Genomic DNA, 14,673 nt, shown 5'->3' with positions numbered 1-14,673 from the left:
CCCACACGCAAGCACGCACACACACAACGCCATACATCGGAACCATGTGCTGAGGCCCCATGACCTATTACATGACGAAAGGAGCTGTTAAAGAGTTGCCAACACACTTTTGTATGTGTGTATTGGTGTGTGTGCGTGTGTGTAGGTGTTTGTGTGCGCATTAAACTTAAATGTATTAGGCCATATTAGTTGTATACATTATAGCCAAATTGCAATACAAGACAGCAGTTACTTCAATAGCAAGGATTTTCAGCCAAAGGTTGAGTGCACACAATGGAGACATATAAAGCGAGAGAGTGAGTGAGACAGATAGATAGAGAAAGAGAGAGCGAGAGTGAGTGACAAGTCCTGCAGGACATACTGCATATCTTTATAATTGCTGCGAATTGAGAGGAACCAACAGCTGCCCGGCTTGCGTGCAAATTGTTAAGACCCTGTCTGATGCGATCAACTCAAGCAAAGTCTCATTTAAATTAATGAAAAGCATAAGTAACAGATTCCAATCTATAATATAACCAAAATAGATGATAATAGGCCATGTGCATGTAAGACACTTGAAACGTCAAATGAATCTTGAAATAGATGGAAAATGGTCGTAGTAATTTAAGGATTTAAATTTTACCCTGCGCTTGCATTACGAAAAGCGTGTAAAAGTAGCGTTGCGACTTGCCGTAAAATAGATTAGCTTTTATAAAAAATTTGTACATGAACTGTGTATACTTGAGCCAGGACGCCTTTTTCTCCGAAAAAAAGTCGTCAGCTCTGTTAGAGATCTGAGCATGACTTTTTAAGGGTCTATATGCATATACTTTATGGAGTTGTCAAAAAAAAATAGAGTTAATCAGGAATTTGCTATCTCATAAATATCATTTAAAACACGCGAACAACTTTATAAAGGAATGGGAAATGAACAATTGGTTAATTTAAAATGCAACCTGATAAAGTTCTTCTAACCACATTAAGCAGCTCTTATATATTTTAACAAGACCAAGCCCTTTTGGCAGCTAGTAGGCACATCTTAAGGCAGAACCTTCTATGCAGTTATGTATTCAGGTACCTTCCATCTGATGCTCGTGCCTCCTTAAGCTGTCTGCTGTTTATGGCACTCGATTGTTGCACTTACAGACCATAAATTCGGCTTTGCCAGCTGCTACCTAAGCTCCTAAGCCGACACTAACTGAACCTAACCGTGCTGACACGTGTCATTATCCGATGCGTGCGACCTGCTGCTGCGTTCTCAAAAATGTTGTTAGTTTTCTTCTTTTTTTTCGCATTTTCTTGTTCTTCTTTTTATTTCTGGTTTGCTGCCATTGTTGCTGCTGGCCGTAAACGTTTGCTATCGAAATAATATTTCGTAACGATATTGGGCAAGCGATAAGCATAATTGCGGCAATAAAAGTTTTCAACTTTTATACGACAAGCTACAAAAAAATCCCAAAAAATTGGCAGACATGCCAAAATAGCCGCAGAAGAGAGAAGGGCGAAACGAAACGGGCAGCGCTTGCTTACGCGCAATTGCCATGGCTAAAACGGTGTTGCATGTACACACACATACACACACACACGCACACACATACATATGCATGGCACTTGTAAGCAGAGAAACGACATTGATGCGCATTCATATGAACGCATAACAATGCAAAGTTTATGCGTTGCCAGCCACATTCAGAGGAGAGTAGGTGGTGGTGGAGGACGTCTAGGCGACGTGAGGCAGCTGCCTCTACACACGCATACACACACACACACACCCACACACCCACACACACACACACACACACACACACACACACATAACCATCAACAGATTTAGTGTGCGCCTGTGTCTGGGCTTGAGGCAGCTGCGTATGCAACGCTTCTTTTTTTTAAACATTGCATTTACCTTTGATTCCAAGCGAAACTCGTGCAAAGAAAGGGTAATGCGGCGGTGTGGAGGGTGAGTGGGGGAAAGGCTAATGTTATGTGAATGCCGCTCAAGAATTGTTATTGAAATTGTTTTGGCCCTAAAATTTTGTTGCCCAGAAGAGTCTAAGAGGATACTTACTTGTGCCACCAAATGAGTAATCGCCTGAGATGCGGGGAAAGCGTGCAAGAAAAAGTGAAAATAAGAGAGAGAGAGAGAGAGAGGAGAGAGGGAGAGAGAGACATAACGAGAAAAGGGTGAGTACCGCAGTTTACATAAAAACTCAAGCGAAAAAAAATCAACTAGAAAATCAAATTGCAAAAATGTCTGAAAAAATCCTGGCAGCGTGTGGTTAAAATGGTAAAAATAAAATAAACGTAAACAAGAAGATGAAGAAGAAGAGTAACAGTTAGTGGGTTTATCCTTAAGTGAACTCCTTTCGGTAGCCGGGCATACTCACTTGTCTCACCCGTGGTGCAAGTCGCCGGAGCCGAGGGCGGACCGCGTCCAATATTATTCACAGCTATCACATAGAACTCGTATTCGGTGTATGGACTCAGGGCACGGACCACATAGTACATGGTTATGATGCCGCTGATCTCGCTGAAGGCCTGATTCGCATTCTTCGGCTTGTACTGGATGACATAGTATTGCAGATCTTCGGGCCCCTTGTACGACCACTCCAGACGCACCGAAGTGGCGGTCACCTCAGAGATTTGCACATCCGTAGGCGCCGTGGGCAGAGCTAGAGGGAAACAGAGAAAGCGATCAGTTAAAATTTGAACTAAAGTTCAATCTGCTGCTTGCACTCACATTGCACCTTGACCACGGACACCGATTCGATCTGGCCCAGCGAGGAGGCGGCTATGCACGTGAAATTGGCGCTCTCCTGTATATTATTCAACTGCAGCACATTTAGACCTATGGGTATATCATTCTCCGGCGTCAGATCTTGTGCGCCTGTCACATAGAATGAGAGAGATTATCTTTGGATAGGGCCAGGGCAAATGTCAATCGCACACACTTACCCTTCATCCACTTGACGTGCGGCATGGGTGAGCCGACGGCTATGCAGGATAGATTCAGATTGGAGCCCAACATCACCTCACTCAAGGCCTCTGGTGGGCGCGAGAATGTGGGTGGCACGCGACGCACTTTCACATACAGATTGGTGGCTTTTGAGTGCTCCGTTCCAATAGAGTTCTCCGCAACGCATTCGTATTTGCCCTGATCCTCTTCGCGACTGTTGTTGATTTGCAAGACGCCTAGAAGAAGAAAGGGCGAAAGAGAGAGTTATAATAAGAGTTTTCTGGGAGAACTTAACTTTATATATGATATTTTACTGTTAAGATCAATAAATAAATAACAATTCTAACGACTTTTTTAGCTATCTTGTCGTTAGCTCAACTTATCCAAGAAATAACTGAGCTCTAGGTACAAAAAACCCTTAAGGCTGACTAGGAATGGCTTAAACCTACCCACATGTATATGGGCTGGCGTTAATCTTTTATCCCTTAAAGCCTGCACTTCACCTGAGGGATTTTAACATAGTTCTCCTCTTCTTTGTCTCTGCGAAAGGGTTGTGCTTGTGCTCTACCTAGATATTCCGTCGCTTACTACCTGTTTGCCTATAAAATACAGACCTTTCAAACAAGGCTATTCAGTTACTTATTGCACACTCGACACACAACTCAACAATGTTGCAGTTACTCCCATTGGTGCTACTCTCCAGCTATTTGGGCGTCCTGGGCACCACCTACGTAACAGGCGATGTGAACATGGAGCCAACAACTCTTGCTGAACAATTGGAAATGGTCGATTTGCTGGATTTGGGCGACAGACCCAGGCGCATGGCACAGCCCAAGCAGCTGCACACGTCGGCCACAAAGTTCCTGCTTGAGGTGTACAATGAGATCAACGAGGAGCAGGAGCCGCAGGAAGTGCTGCAGCAGCGACACAAGCGTTCGCTAGAGGACGATATACTAGTGACCCGTGAGGATCGCCAGGAGATAGCTAGCTGCAACAGCATTTTGACCTTCTCCAGTCGCCTCAAGTCACTGGAGCAGGGTGAGAAGGAGGAGGGGGAGATAAACTCTCGGCAGGATTTGCACATCACGTTTAATACGAATGACGTGCCCGTGGATCTGACGCTGGTGCAGGCCATGCTGCGCATCTATAAGCAGCCCAGCTGGCAGGAGCAGCGCCAGAATTTCACAGTTTCCGTATATAGAAGGATCCACAGTCATCAGGCTTTTATGGAGGATGGTGCTCCTGTTTATCGCATCCTGCACTCAGTGAACACCACAACCCACTACAAGGGCTGGCTAGAGTTCAATCTGACGCAGACGCTGCGCGCCTGGCTGCTCAACAAGAGCCCACAGCGCCACGAGTTGCGCATCTCGTTGGGCGAGGCGCGGGTAAGTGCCTTGGGGGCCGGTCTAGTGGCGCCCCAGGCAGCGGATTCCAATCTGGAGCCCTTCATTGTGGGCTATTTCAATGGGCCCGAGCTGCTGGTTAAGGTACAAAAGCTGCGTTTCAAGCGCGACCTTAACAAGCGCAGGGCCATGTTGCCGCCAACTGGTCACGTCCGGCCCCCGCCGGAGGTATTCAAGGCGCCGCAGTCCTGCGAGCGTCTCAACTTTACAGTGGACTTTAAGGAGCTGCAAATGCACAATTGGGTCATAGCGCCCAAGAAGTTTGAGGCGTACTTTTGCGGCGGCGGCTGCAATTTTCCGCTCGGCACCAAAATGAATGCCACGAATCATGCGATTGTTCAGACCCTGATGCATCTGAAGCAGCCGCATCTGCCCAAGCCCTGCTGTGTGCCCACTGTTCTGGGCGCCATAACCATATTGCGATACATAAACGAGGATATCATAGACTTAACCAAATACCAAAAGACGGTGGCCAAGGAGTGTGGATGCCATTAGATGGGAGTGAATCGTGGGTAATCCATCTAAGCCTGGCTAACGAAAATGATGCTTACTTCTAGGGTTAAACCAATCAAAGCCGATTTTAAATGGGTTTAGTTTTTAAGATTAGCAATGAATAAGACAATACTAGTAAAGACGAAGTTTGAACCGGTTCAAAAATGTTTATATATTATAATTTATAAGACGAAACTAAAAGCCAAAAATAACTATTGTGAAGCCCGATTTAAAATGGGTTTTAGATAAAAGTATTCTCCAACTTAAACAACAACAGTTCCAAAGACTTTAAATCTATTAAAGAACTTCCTATATAAAATGCTGAATTAGGTTTTGAGTACATGCTTATAAATCAGCCTTCCAACCCATCATCATCATCATGAGCACACTTCTATAATATGTAAGCAATTTTAAGGTAAACAAAAGAAAAAACAGCTTTAATGATTTATGGCCAGGGCGAACGCATGTGTAAGTAGTCCTAAGATCTTAGATTTATCAATAAATTTGAAAGTCAAAGTGTGCTTGGCTTTTCTTTCTCACATTTTGTAGCTTCACTTTAATGGTCGTATCCACATGATGCTCATTGGTCCATAAAATGGCCAGAATTTACCTTTTTTATGCTCGAGTAGGGGAGATAAGGGGTGGGGTGGTGTGGGGTAGGTGGGCCTGGTGCGTAGGGCAGCAGCAACACATGAAAATTAACACAATTTTTTATATGATTTTAAAGGCCGTATAAAAGTTATGACAGTGTTTGCTGCGAATGCGACTGCTTGGAATCTGCCGGGGGTCTATTAAATATCGGGCGCACTTTTCCGGCATATTAAGCTAATGTGAATGACACATATAAAGCTACATAAACTGGGTCGAGAGCCCGTGCATTATATTTTTATATGACCAATAAACAATGAAATATGTAGCCCAAACAAGCTAATTCCGGCAGTCAAAGCCAGGTTATTAAATAATAAATACACATACTCAACAATTTTGTATGAATACATAAAGATTTTACTAATACTTAAAATTGAAAATATGTGAATTTAATGATTTCAACACAATTTGGGTTTCGTATTTTCTAATTACGCAAATGCCCCACATCATGTCACATAATTATTTGCTCTTCTCCCGTATTATTCGTCTAATATTGGGTTTCAATTAACGCTTGAATGCGCTCCAATTAATCAGGTGCCTTCCTTTAGATATTTTTCAGCACTAATATGTTTATATATGAGTCAATTTGAAGAATATTTATGGGAAATGCTCGCATGAAATATGCACGATATGTGAAAACAATTCATTTGCACAACATTTTCACATTTGTATGTATAAAATATTTGCAGATTTTAATTTTAATCGTTTCATTATTTATGGAGCACGTTTTTATGCGATAAAAATTGTCACATCGCTTTTGCGCCCAGATTTTATTTCACATTCGTTTTTAATTATTATTTTTTACAACATTTTGTGAAGCTATAGCGCAAAATTCGGCGCGAAGGGCTTGGAAAAGTTTGCTTTAAAACAAACTGAGTTGAGAAGAGTATTGTACAAGTTTCCTTATGCATTCTTTTACTAATCGATAACTGTGTTAGGTGTCGATAGGTACCTGGGCCAAGCAATAGTACTTTTTTAATGTTTGGCACTGAGAAACTTAATATTCTGTTTGCAAAACTTTTCAACAATTTTTATAATCAATGTAATCCAAAAATAATTAATTTAATTATATTTTGGAGTAAAGTCAAATATTTGCTAACAAGGTAATCAAAGATATGCGTTCCTAAACCTTTACAATGTAATTTACTTTTTTTTATTTTATCCATAAATTGAATGAAATATTGATGGCTTGTTGATGTTGAGGTTTCGAGTTTCGCATGTAATAAATAAATCTGCATGAAAATAATCAAATTTCAGCGGTGAGTAAAAATGACAAATATTTTCACTTTTCTAAATGTCAACGAGGACAAGAAGTGTTTTTGTGTTGTTTTTTGGTTAATCTGTGAAAAGTGAATAGCAAAAGGCTGCAGCTAACGTAAATAAAGTATTCATAGCTATTTTTTTTTTTACTTTCGGGCCATTTGAGTGTTTCCTGTTGTTGTTATTGCTGTTGCCTGATTTGATGTTGGCCAATTAATGAAACTGTGCTACGCTCTGCTCCGCCCTTCCCCCCTTTAACAGGCAAAAAAGCAAACAGCGAAATGGAAAATCAACCACAGCGAGAAGAGCTGCAATAATACGAGGCACATACAGACTACAGTTGAGTGAATCATTTTAATGACTCGTGTTGTTGGCGACCAATTCCCTGAGCAGGCCCCTTCTCTAGCCCAGGAAGTGTCTGTGTATAAATTGTAGAAATGTCGAGCCGTGCTAAATGTTGCAAAAATTGTTCTACTACTCGTGTTTATTATGTGTATTTTTTTTTTTTTTTTAATATTTTATTTTGGGTGGTGTAACGGAAACGGTGGAGTAAGAATGGCAAAAAAAATACATATATATATATATATAAATAAAATAAAAATACAAATAAAAAGTGAAAGAACTAAAAATGATGATGTATGCTGCTAGATGATTGTGGCGCGGTTTTATTTTTCCACAGTGCACAAGCATTTTGGCTGCGTTTTATTTTTATTTGCAGTATTTGCAGTATTTTTTGTTGCTGCTATTTTTGTTGTTCGTGTGTGTGTGTGTACGTGTTCACCTACATGCATCAAAGTTGATTGTTGTGAAATTTATTGCATACTTTTTGGTGTTGTATGACGCTGCACATTTATTACGCTTGTTGCGCTTTCCGGGGCGCCAGCAACAGCAACACAATTGCTGCTGTTGTTATTGTTGTTGTTTAGGAATCGCTGAACCATTCAAACAACCATTAAATGCCACTGAATTTTAAATATTGCCATTTTTTGTACATGCTTTAAATACGCTTGTGCATGTGATTGTGGCATTTGCATGGTTTCAGGTAGAATCTTTGCCCCCCCCAAAAAAAAGACAACAAAAAATGTGATTAAAATTTATGGCAAGCAACTTTCATTAAAATTGCTCGCAAGCTGGCAAAACATTAACATAAGCCACACCTACGCACACACATAGATAGCTATAGGACTAGGACTTACTGGTAGCTGGCTGCAAGGGTTTTTAGGTGGCAGCAGCACTTTCGCCTGTGCAATAAAAATTAAGCTATGAAAAGTCCTTTCGTCTCTGGCCTTTTAGCTTCTCAGTCGCACAAGCCTGACTGTCCCAAGTGTGTGTGCGCCCGACTGTGCTTGGGCTTGCGTGTGTGTGTGTGTGTGTGCACAACTCTTATGAAAATTAAAAATTCTTTCAAGCATCATAAAAATAAGGAAATGGTCAACATAGTCAGAGCTCTGAAAATTGGCTTGAATAGCAAGTGCTTAACACCAAAGTGTAGGTTGCCGAAAATTGCATCGTAGTTCAAAATAAACCAGTTTATAAAACGCCAAAAACTTACCAAAATATAGATTCGAATACAAAAGGTTTGGTATGGACTTTTTCTTTTATAATTTGCGCACAGGTTCGAATCCAAGCAAAAGTGTTTAAGTATTTCATCACGTTTTTCAATAAAAAATTACCATTTTTTAGAAAATGCTTAAATAGTACTTTGAATATTTAAAACACGTATTAGGGCCTAAATCTCAAATAAAGTAAAAGTATTTTCGTATTTTTAGCCTGAAATTTTATGTTCTTAGCAATATTTGAGCTCAGATAGAGTTGTTTATAAGCAATATTAGGATTAAAATGAACTATAACCTATCCGAGTTTCCTCTAACCACTTTCTTTGGGCCGCCTCACACTTGTTATTGTTCTTGAATTGCGAATGCTACCGCCCAAAAAAAAAAAAAGAAGGAAACTATGCATGTCGGATGCGGAACCATTCAGACAAAGCCCAATAGTTTGCATTATTGTGTGGCTGGCGCTCAATTTGCTGGCGCTTTTAATGGCCACAAAGACTATTTAGGCAAAGTCAATCAGAGCCCGACTCTAGCTGACTAGCTGGCTGGCTGTTTGGCTGGCAGAAGGGCAACGCGTGTTGCCACCGCTTTTGTCGTCTTTTGTGGCAGTGTTGCCATTAACAACAGGCGCGAGACAATGGCGCCTGCCAATGCCAATACGAAGCCAGACGAGGACCTGTGCCCCAGACTGTATATGGCTGCGCCCTAATCCCTGTTGCCCCCTGCCGCCTTTGGTATTGCTACATGGCACACATGTGGCATGCCACAACTGCACTTCCGCTTGCGCAGTCATTTTCATATTTTGCAACTTCCGTTGCCAGACACACTCACTCACACACACACACACATACATGCACACACACTGGCTTGGTGGGGGGTTAAAGCTGATCGCCTGGCTGAATCCCACAGCCGCTAAGGCGTGTGCTCACAGCTTGGCACAGCGCGGCCAAATGGGATTATTAATTAAATTACGCTTTAATTTAAGTAGTCGTCATCTCAAGCGCAACAATATGACACAGGCAGGGGGACCCGCAGAACTGAAAAGTTTTCAATTTTTGAAAATAGCACAAAATAATATGTATGGAAAAACTTGAGTGACCCTACCACCCCGCATCCCGTACCCAACCCAGCCTAAAATGTGCGAGCCAGCGAGTTGCTGGCCCCGTTCCCCCAACCGAGTGCCAGCACTTACAGTCATGCACATTTTGGGCAATTACTGTCTCATTTTCAACAAAAGTGACTGTCAACTCTTTTGGCCCAAGCCAAACGAGACGAGGCAACGCGAAACGAGTTGAAGTAGGGTGGTGCCGGTTAGGGTAGCTCATAATTTAAGCATTAAACTTTCTCAAATGCTTTCAAGTTGACTTGGTCTTAACTACAGTTTTACAGCTCAAGTAAATAATTGCGAGCGAACGCCCCAAAGGAGGCGCCTGCTCATGACAAGTGGCAGCCAAGGGGGCGCTGGGCGAGCGGGGGCAACTGTAGCGCAGGATTGTAATGATGGGCACAGCAATTAAAGTTATAGTCGCATGGCTATTTTGACGTAGGTGAAGCGGGTGTGGAGGGTGTGTCGGCTCAGTGGATCTGAGGGGTGCTTGCGCCTGTTTTTAAAGAGGCTGCAGCTGCGGCCAAAACGCTGCCACTTGTAGTTGAAGTTTAACAGCAAGTTTAACAAGAGCACATAAAAATGCCAAAAACAACGCGCAAAGCAGCGAGTGTGTGTGTGTGTGCACAACAAATGGACAGCTTGGCGATTGCGACAAGGTGTATTCTTTTACGACAATGGGCAAACATAAAGATTAAACTTTTCTATGAAGCTTACGACATGGGCATTACGTATTTAACATTGAATCGAAGTAGTTAAGAATTAAGCATCAAATACTTAAGGTGAATTGTAGTTTGCTGAAGTACATAAAATAGACATAAAGATTTTAATCGAGCATTGCCTTTGCCTAGATTCTCTAGATAACTCTTCAAACTGTAGGCAACTCAGCTTTGTCTAAAAACACAATTTATATAGGCACTCAAAACTATTTAAAAGAATTGTCAAAATTTTTGCTTCGTATTTAATTATACAAAAGGCTTACTTATTTATTTATAATAGAAATTACAACTTGATACTTATTATTATGCTAATCTTATTTATTTGCCATTCTTAGCTTTATCTAAAAAATCAACTAACTTAAGAGTTGATGCGAGAGTCTTGTTAAGTAATTTAACTATGTATGCTAGTTAAGCACTCGCTCTCTCTCTCAATTCCCTGGGTTGTCATACAAATCATTAACTGCCTGCGACTTGCCACTTGTCGTATTCAATTCGTGGAACAACCCTTTCACGACCCATTGTTGGTATTGCTTCTCTTGGCCCTTCTACTCCTATTTGCTTTGTCCCCTTACAGCCTGACACTTGTGTGCGTTCTGCGTAAGCTCATGGCCCATTCCACGTGCCGGCCATTAAGACAATTGGCCAAGCAAAACCAATTTCTGATAAGCCTCTTTTGCTTAAAAGCCAAATTATGGTATTTGAAAAATATTCGCTATACCTTTCCTTTTTTCTTGTCGTTTTTTTTCGCAATAAGCAGCCCAAGACAGCAAAAAGTCCGAGTGTGCACAGCCCCCAACTCGGTTATAAAGTAATTTCCCCAGACGCATTGAACCCTTCTAAGAAAAATAAGGGAAAGAAGCAACAGCAGCACAAGCAGAACATGGTCAGTACAACTCAATGGAGGTTCCTGCCTCAGACTGGCTTTCTTTTTATTATTTTCATTTTTTATTGAACAAAAGCCCTAAGGGACTATTTGGCGGCCATCGACAAAAAAAAAAAAATAAAGGTATTATGCTCAATATTATTATCGGTCTCTGTCTGTCTCTCTGTATGTCGCTCGGCCTCTATAACTGGGCCTTTGCCACAGCGTGGACAAAATTAACTATCAACGGCAATGCGGCAATGCCCTGAAGTAATTTTAAATAAAATATTTATAAACGTATTTGCGCATTGAAGTGCGACCGTTGTCATTTGCCAGAGTGTAGAAAAAAACAACAACAACAACAGCAAAGCACGCCAAATGCAGATTGACATTACAACGAACTCCCTTATACCCTTTTTGCAGGGTTATTTAACAAATACGACTATTGAGGGATTTGACTCGAAAGTGCTTTCGAGTACTCATAAATGCAAATGACTCGCAATTACAATAAACTTTTATATTTCTTGAAATTATCAATTACCAAATCTGCCTCACCCCATTTGCAGTCTCTTTAGCTCTTCCTCTGGGGCCCAATCTAACACGAGTGAATTTTACAATTCTTCTCTGCGTTGCATTCGCAAACGTTTTACTGTCAACAGCTCTGCTTTATAGCTTATCAAATATTTACTCCCAAAAAAGTCCTTGATATGATTATATAATTATTAAAATTTGATAATTATATAAAATTAAAATATCATCTTGTGTTTCCTTATTAAAGTCCATTTGCCAATCGCTTTACATTCAATTTCCTATGACAATTTATAAGATGCGTTAACAATCTAAGAAAATGCTCCACAAGGGTCCATAATAATCATATTAATAAGTCTTAAAGCAAATGAGGCGTGGCCGAAGGCGTAAAATGATTGTAACTATGACAAAGACGACAGAGAACATGGGACGGGACCAGGCAAAAGAGAACCCGAGGCGTTTTATTAAAATAATAAAGTTCTAATTTAATTATGAAGCAAGCACAAAGGCAGAGACAGTCCGGGAGATATGGGGGTGTCGGGGGCGGGAGATTGCGAAGTAGCAGCAGAGAGCGCAATGTGAGCTATGGTAAGTGTGACTATGCGGGAGTTACTTTTCATTTTGATAACTCACGTACCCCTCCCGAGGGCCCTAATTAGCAGGCGGCGGCCGTATAACCGAAAAATCAACGCGCCCTCAAGCTGCCTTTTGTGGAAGCCTGGGGTTGGGGCTGAATTGCGGCGAAGTGGTTTGCAAAATAAAGGACCATAAAGTGCTAATTGAATAAAACGGCACATGACTTGCATAACTTATTATCAAAAATATATATACCTACATTGTATATATATATATACTATATTCCCGCTGGCCCTTCATTGCTATGCAGCCCAGAACAGACCGAAAGAGAACCGGAGGACTTAAACGGAACCGAACCGAACCCGTCCGCGCCTGAAGCGTAAATTTATTTCATTTTCATAAATTTAAAACGTACTTTAAGACAAAGGCGAGCGACACCCAAAGAGAAGCAGGTGGTTGCTGGTCGTGGAGGGTCAGGAGGATGTATGGCAACAGAAGGCTCCGCTTAGAGACGTTTTGGGCACCCAAAAGGATATTTAGCTGGCGGAAATATTTTTACGTTTCGTTTAACGTGCCAAAGATGGCCAAAAACCTGTCTTCTAGCCAGCTCTGACCCCATCCACTCGCTCAGCTGCCTTCTTTTGCACAGTGCCCCATACAAAAGTCTCTGGGCAAAATTGGGCGGACCACGTAAAACTAATTTAACCCGCAACGTTCACGGCCACTTTTGTTCGTGTTACGCTAAATTAGTCGACCTGCCGCCTGCCACAAGAAGCCGAAGCCGAAGCCGAAAAGCAGAAAACAAAAATTACAAAAACGAAAAATTTGTTTCACCTCGAATAGGAACACCGCCACAACAACAACAACAACAAGGACAGCAATAACAGGGCACATACTATACTATACTTTACTATACCATAAAAAATGATTTTACCTTGGGGAAATTTTTGCAACAGTTTTTAATTTGTAATGCGCTAAGGCCACTAAAACAAAGTGGTTAGTTCTTAGCGGGTAATTGCAATAGGCCATGAGTGTAGGTGATCTAAACTCATAAGAGTTGTCACGACTTTTCAGATTATTCGAGCTAACAGTTGTAAGAGCATAAAACTGCAAGAGATTTTTTTGTGGAATATTCTTAAGAATCGTTAATCTGCGATTAAAGGTAGAAACTTTAACATCAGTTGAACTCTTACTTCAAGTTTTACGAATTAACGATTTGATGAAAGAAACTAGCTGAGAGTAAAGAAAGCTGAGCATTTATTTCATGGATGTATAATTGAAGGAAAAAACTAGATAAGCTGCGAGTAAAGGAAGACACTTAAAAACCAGCAGAAAATTTACTTCAACTTATATAGTAATAAGAAAGGAAGTAGGAGCATCCAAGTATTGCTAACTATCTTTCTCTTTATTTAATAACCAAACAACTGGGTAAGTTGCAAAATGTCAGATTATTGCTTTTGAATTTTAAAGGAAATACCAATACATTTTGGAAATATAACTTCAAAGGAAACTAATGAGCTACGTTTAAGCAACTCAGCAGAAGAAGTCTGCAGATGCTTTTCCGCTAGCATTTAAAATTTCGCTGTAGCCAGAGTTCGACGAAAACCCTCCACAGATCAATAAATATTATGCAATCAACTGCACTCACCACCTGTTCAGCTAATTAGTTTGCCTGCCAATTAATTGGGTTCAATTCGAGTGGTGTGCAGGGTATTCAATCGTAGCCCAGCTGGCCGAACCTTTTGTGTAGCGACGAGTCAATTGTTTAGTGGGCTGTCATTAGGCGAGCTTCCATTTCATTAGCATTGTGGCCAGGTTTGGCAGCAGCTCTTGCGATTTTTAATATGCCCAACACGTTTTGAATTGTTAAAGCGGCTGCCGAAGGCCGGACCTTTCCGGACCTGGCTTCCGGCCGGGGCGCCGCTTTAGCTGGCAGTCATGTCCGGGTGGCCACCAGTTGGGCTTTGATCGGCTGGACGCCTGTCAATGGCACTTGCAATTGAAACGCGAGGGTTAGCCATGTTTCTGCTCCCCCGACCGGTTCCCCTTTGGGCCCACTCGTTTGGACGTAAAGCAAATATAATCATTGTTATCACGGCTGTCGCTGCGTCTGTCGGCTTTGGCGACGCGACGACGCGGCAATTGATGTCATTTTAAGGGGAGTCTCTTTTTAATGCATATTAATGTCAATATTAATGTCAATATTTGCGCTTCTAATGACCGTCCGCTCTGCTGTTGACGGCTTTGTTAGTATTTAAATGCCGTTTGATGTGCCATGTCAGGCACTAACGACAACGGCCTTATCGAGTATATGCCCTCGTAATTAGAAATACTTGGCTAGAAAAATTGCAGACCACCTCAGGAGCCTGAAACCTGAAGCGGCGCCTGATTAAAGGACCTGACGACATTCTGTTGACATTTGTAAAGTTTCTACCTAGCTATTAAGATCTCAACTAGCTGGGCTCATAAAACGGCCGCAGCTGCCCAGCACTAAAGGCAGCGACATTCTTAAAGGACAAACTTTGTCATTTGCTATGAAGAAGGGAGGGGGGAGGTAGAGACAGGCTCAGGTACGCAGCAGCTGGCAAAAGT

General features: G+C 41.6%; 2 protein-coding genes across 8 annotated transcripts in view; one reads left to right on the top strand and one right to left on the bottom strand.

Moving 5' to 3' along the window:
• The window catches only part of Lar (tyrosine-protein phosphatase Lar), a 152,663-nt gene that overhangs the window by 24,557 nt on the left and 113,433 nt on the right, over positions 1-14,673 (bottom strand). For 5 of the 7 annotated variants that reach the window (XM_070209009.1, XM_015172573.3, XM_015172574.3 and 2 more), the window contains 4 exons: positions 2,932-3,168; positions 2,717-2,863; positions 2,373-2,648; positions 2,045-2,068 (listed from right to left, as the gene is read on the bottom strand). In XM_070209009.1, the coding sequence (XP_070065110.1) occupies positions 2,045-2,068; positions 2,373-2,648; positions 2,717-2,863; positions 2,932-3,168 (684 nt within the window). Of the gene's footprint in view, positions 1-2,044; positions 2,069-2,363; positions 2,649-2,716; positions 2,864-2,931; positions 3,169-14,673 lie in introns of all 7 variants that reach the window. The other 2 variants (XM_032437775.2, XM_032437778.2) reach the window with 1 other exon arrangement.
• On the top strand, positions 3,547-5,264 carry scw (screw). Its single transcript, XM_002051165.3, has one exon. The coding sequence runs from the start codon at positions 3,601-3,603 to the stop codon at positions 4,831-4,833; it is 1,233 nt and encodes a 410-aa protein (XP_002051201.1). The 5' UTR covers positions 3,547-3,600; the 3' UTR covers positions 4,834-5,264.

This window comes from Drosophila virilis, chromosome 4 (assembly GCF_030788295.1).
Source record: "Drosophila virilis strain 15010-1051.87 chromosome 4, Dvir_AGI_RSII-ME, whole genome shotgun sequence".
In the NCBI taxonomy this organism is placed as follows: Eukaryota; Metazoa; Arthropoda; class Insecta; order Diptera; family Drosophilidae; genus Drosophila; species Drosophila virilis.
Note: the sequence above shows the minus strand (reverse complement) of the source record. Positions and strands in the feature narration are given on the sequence as shown.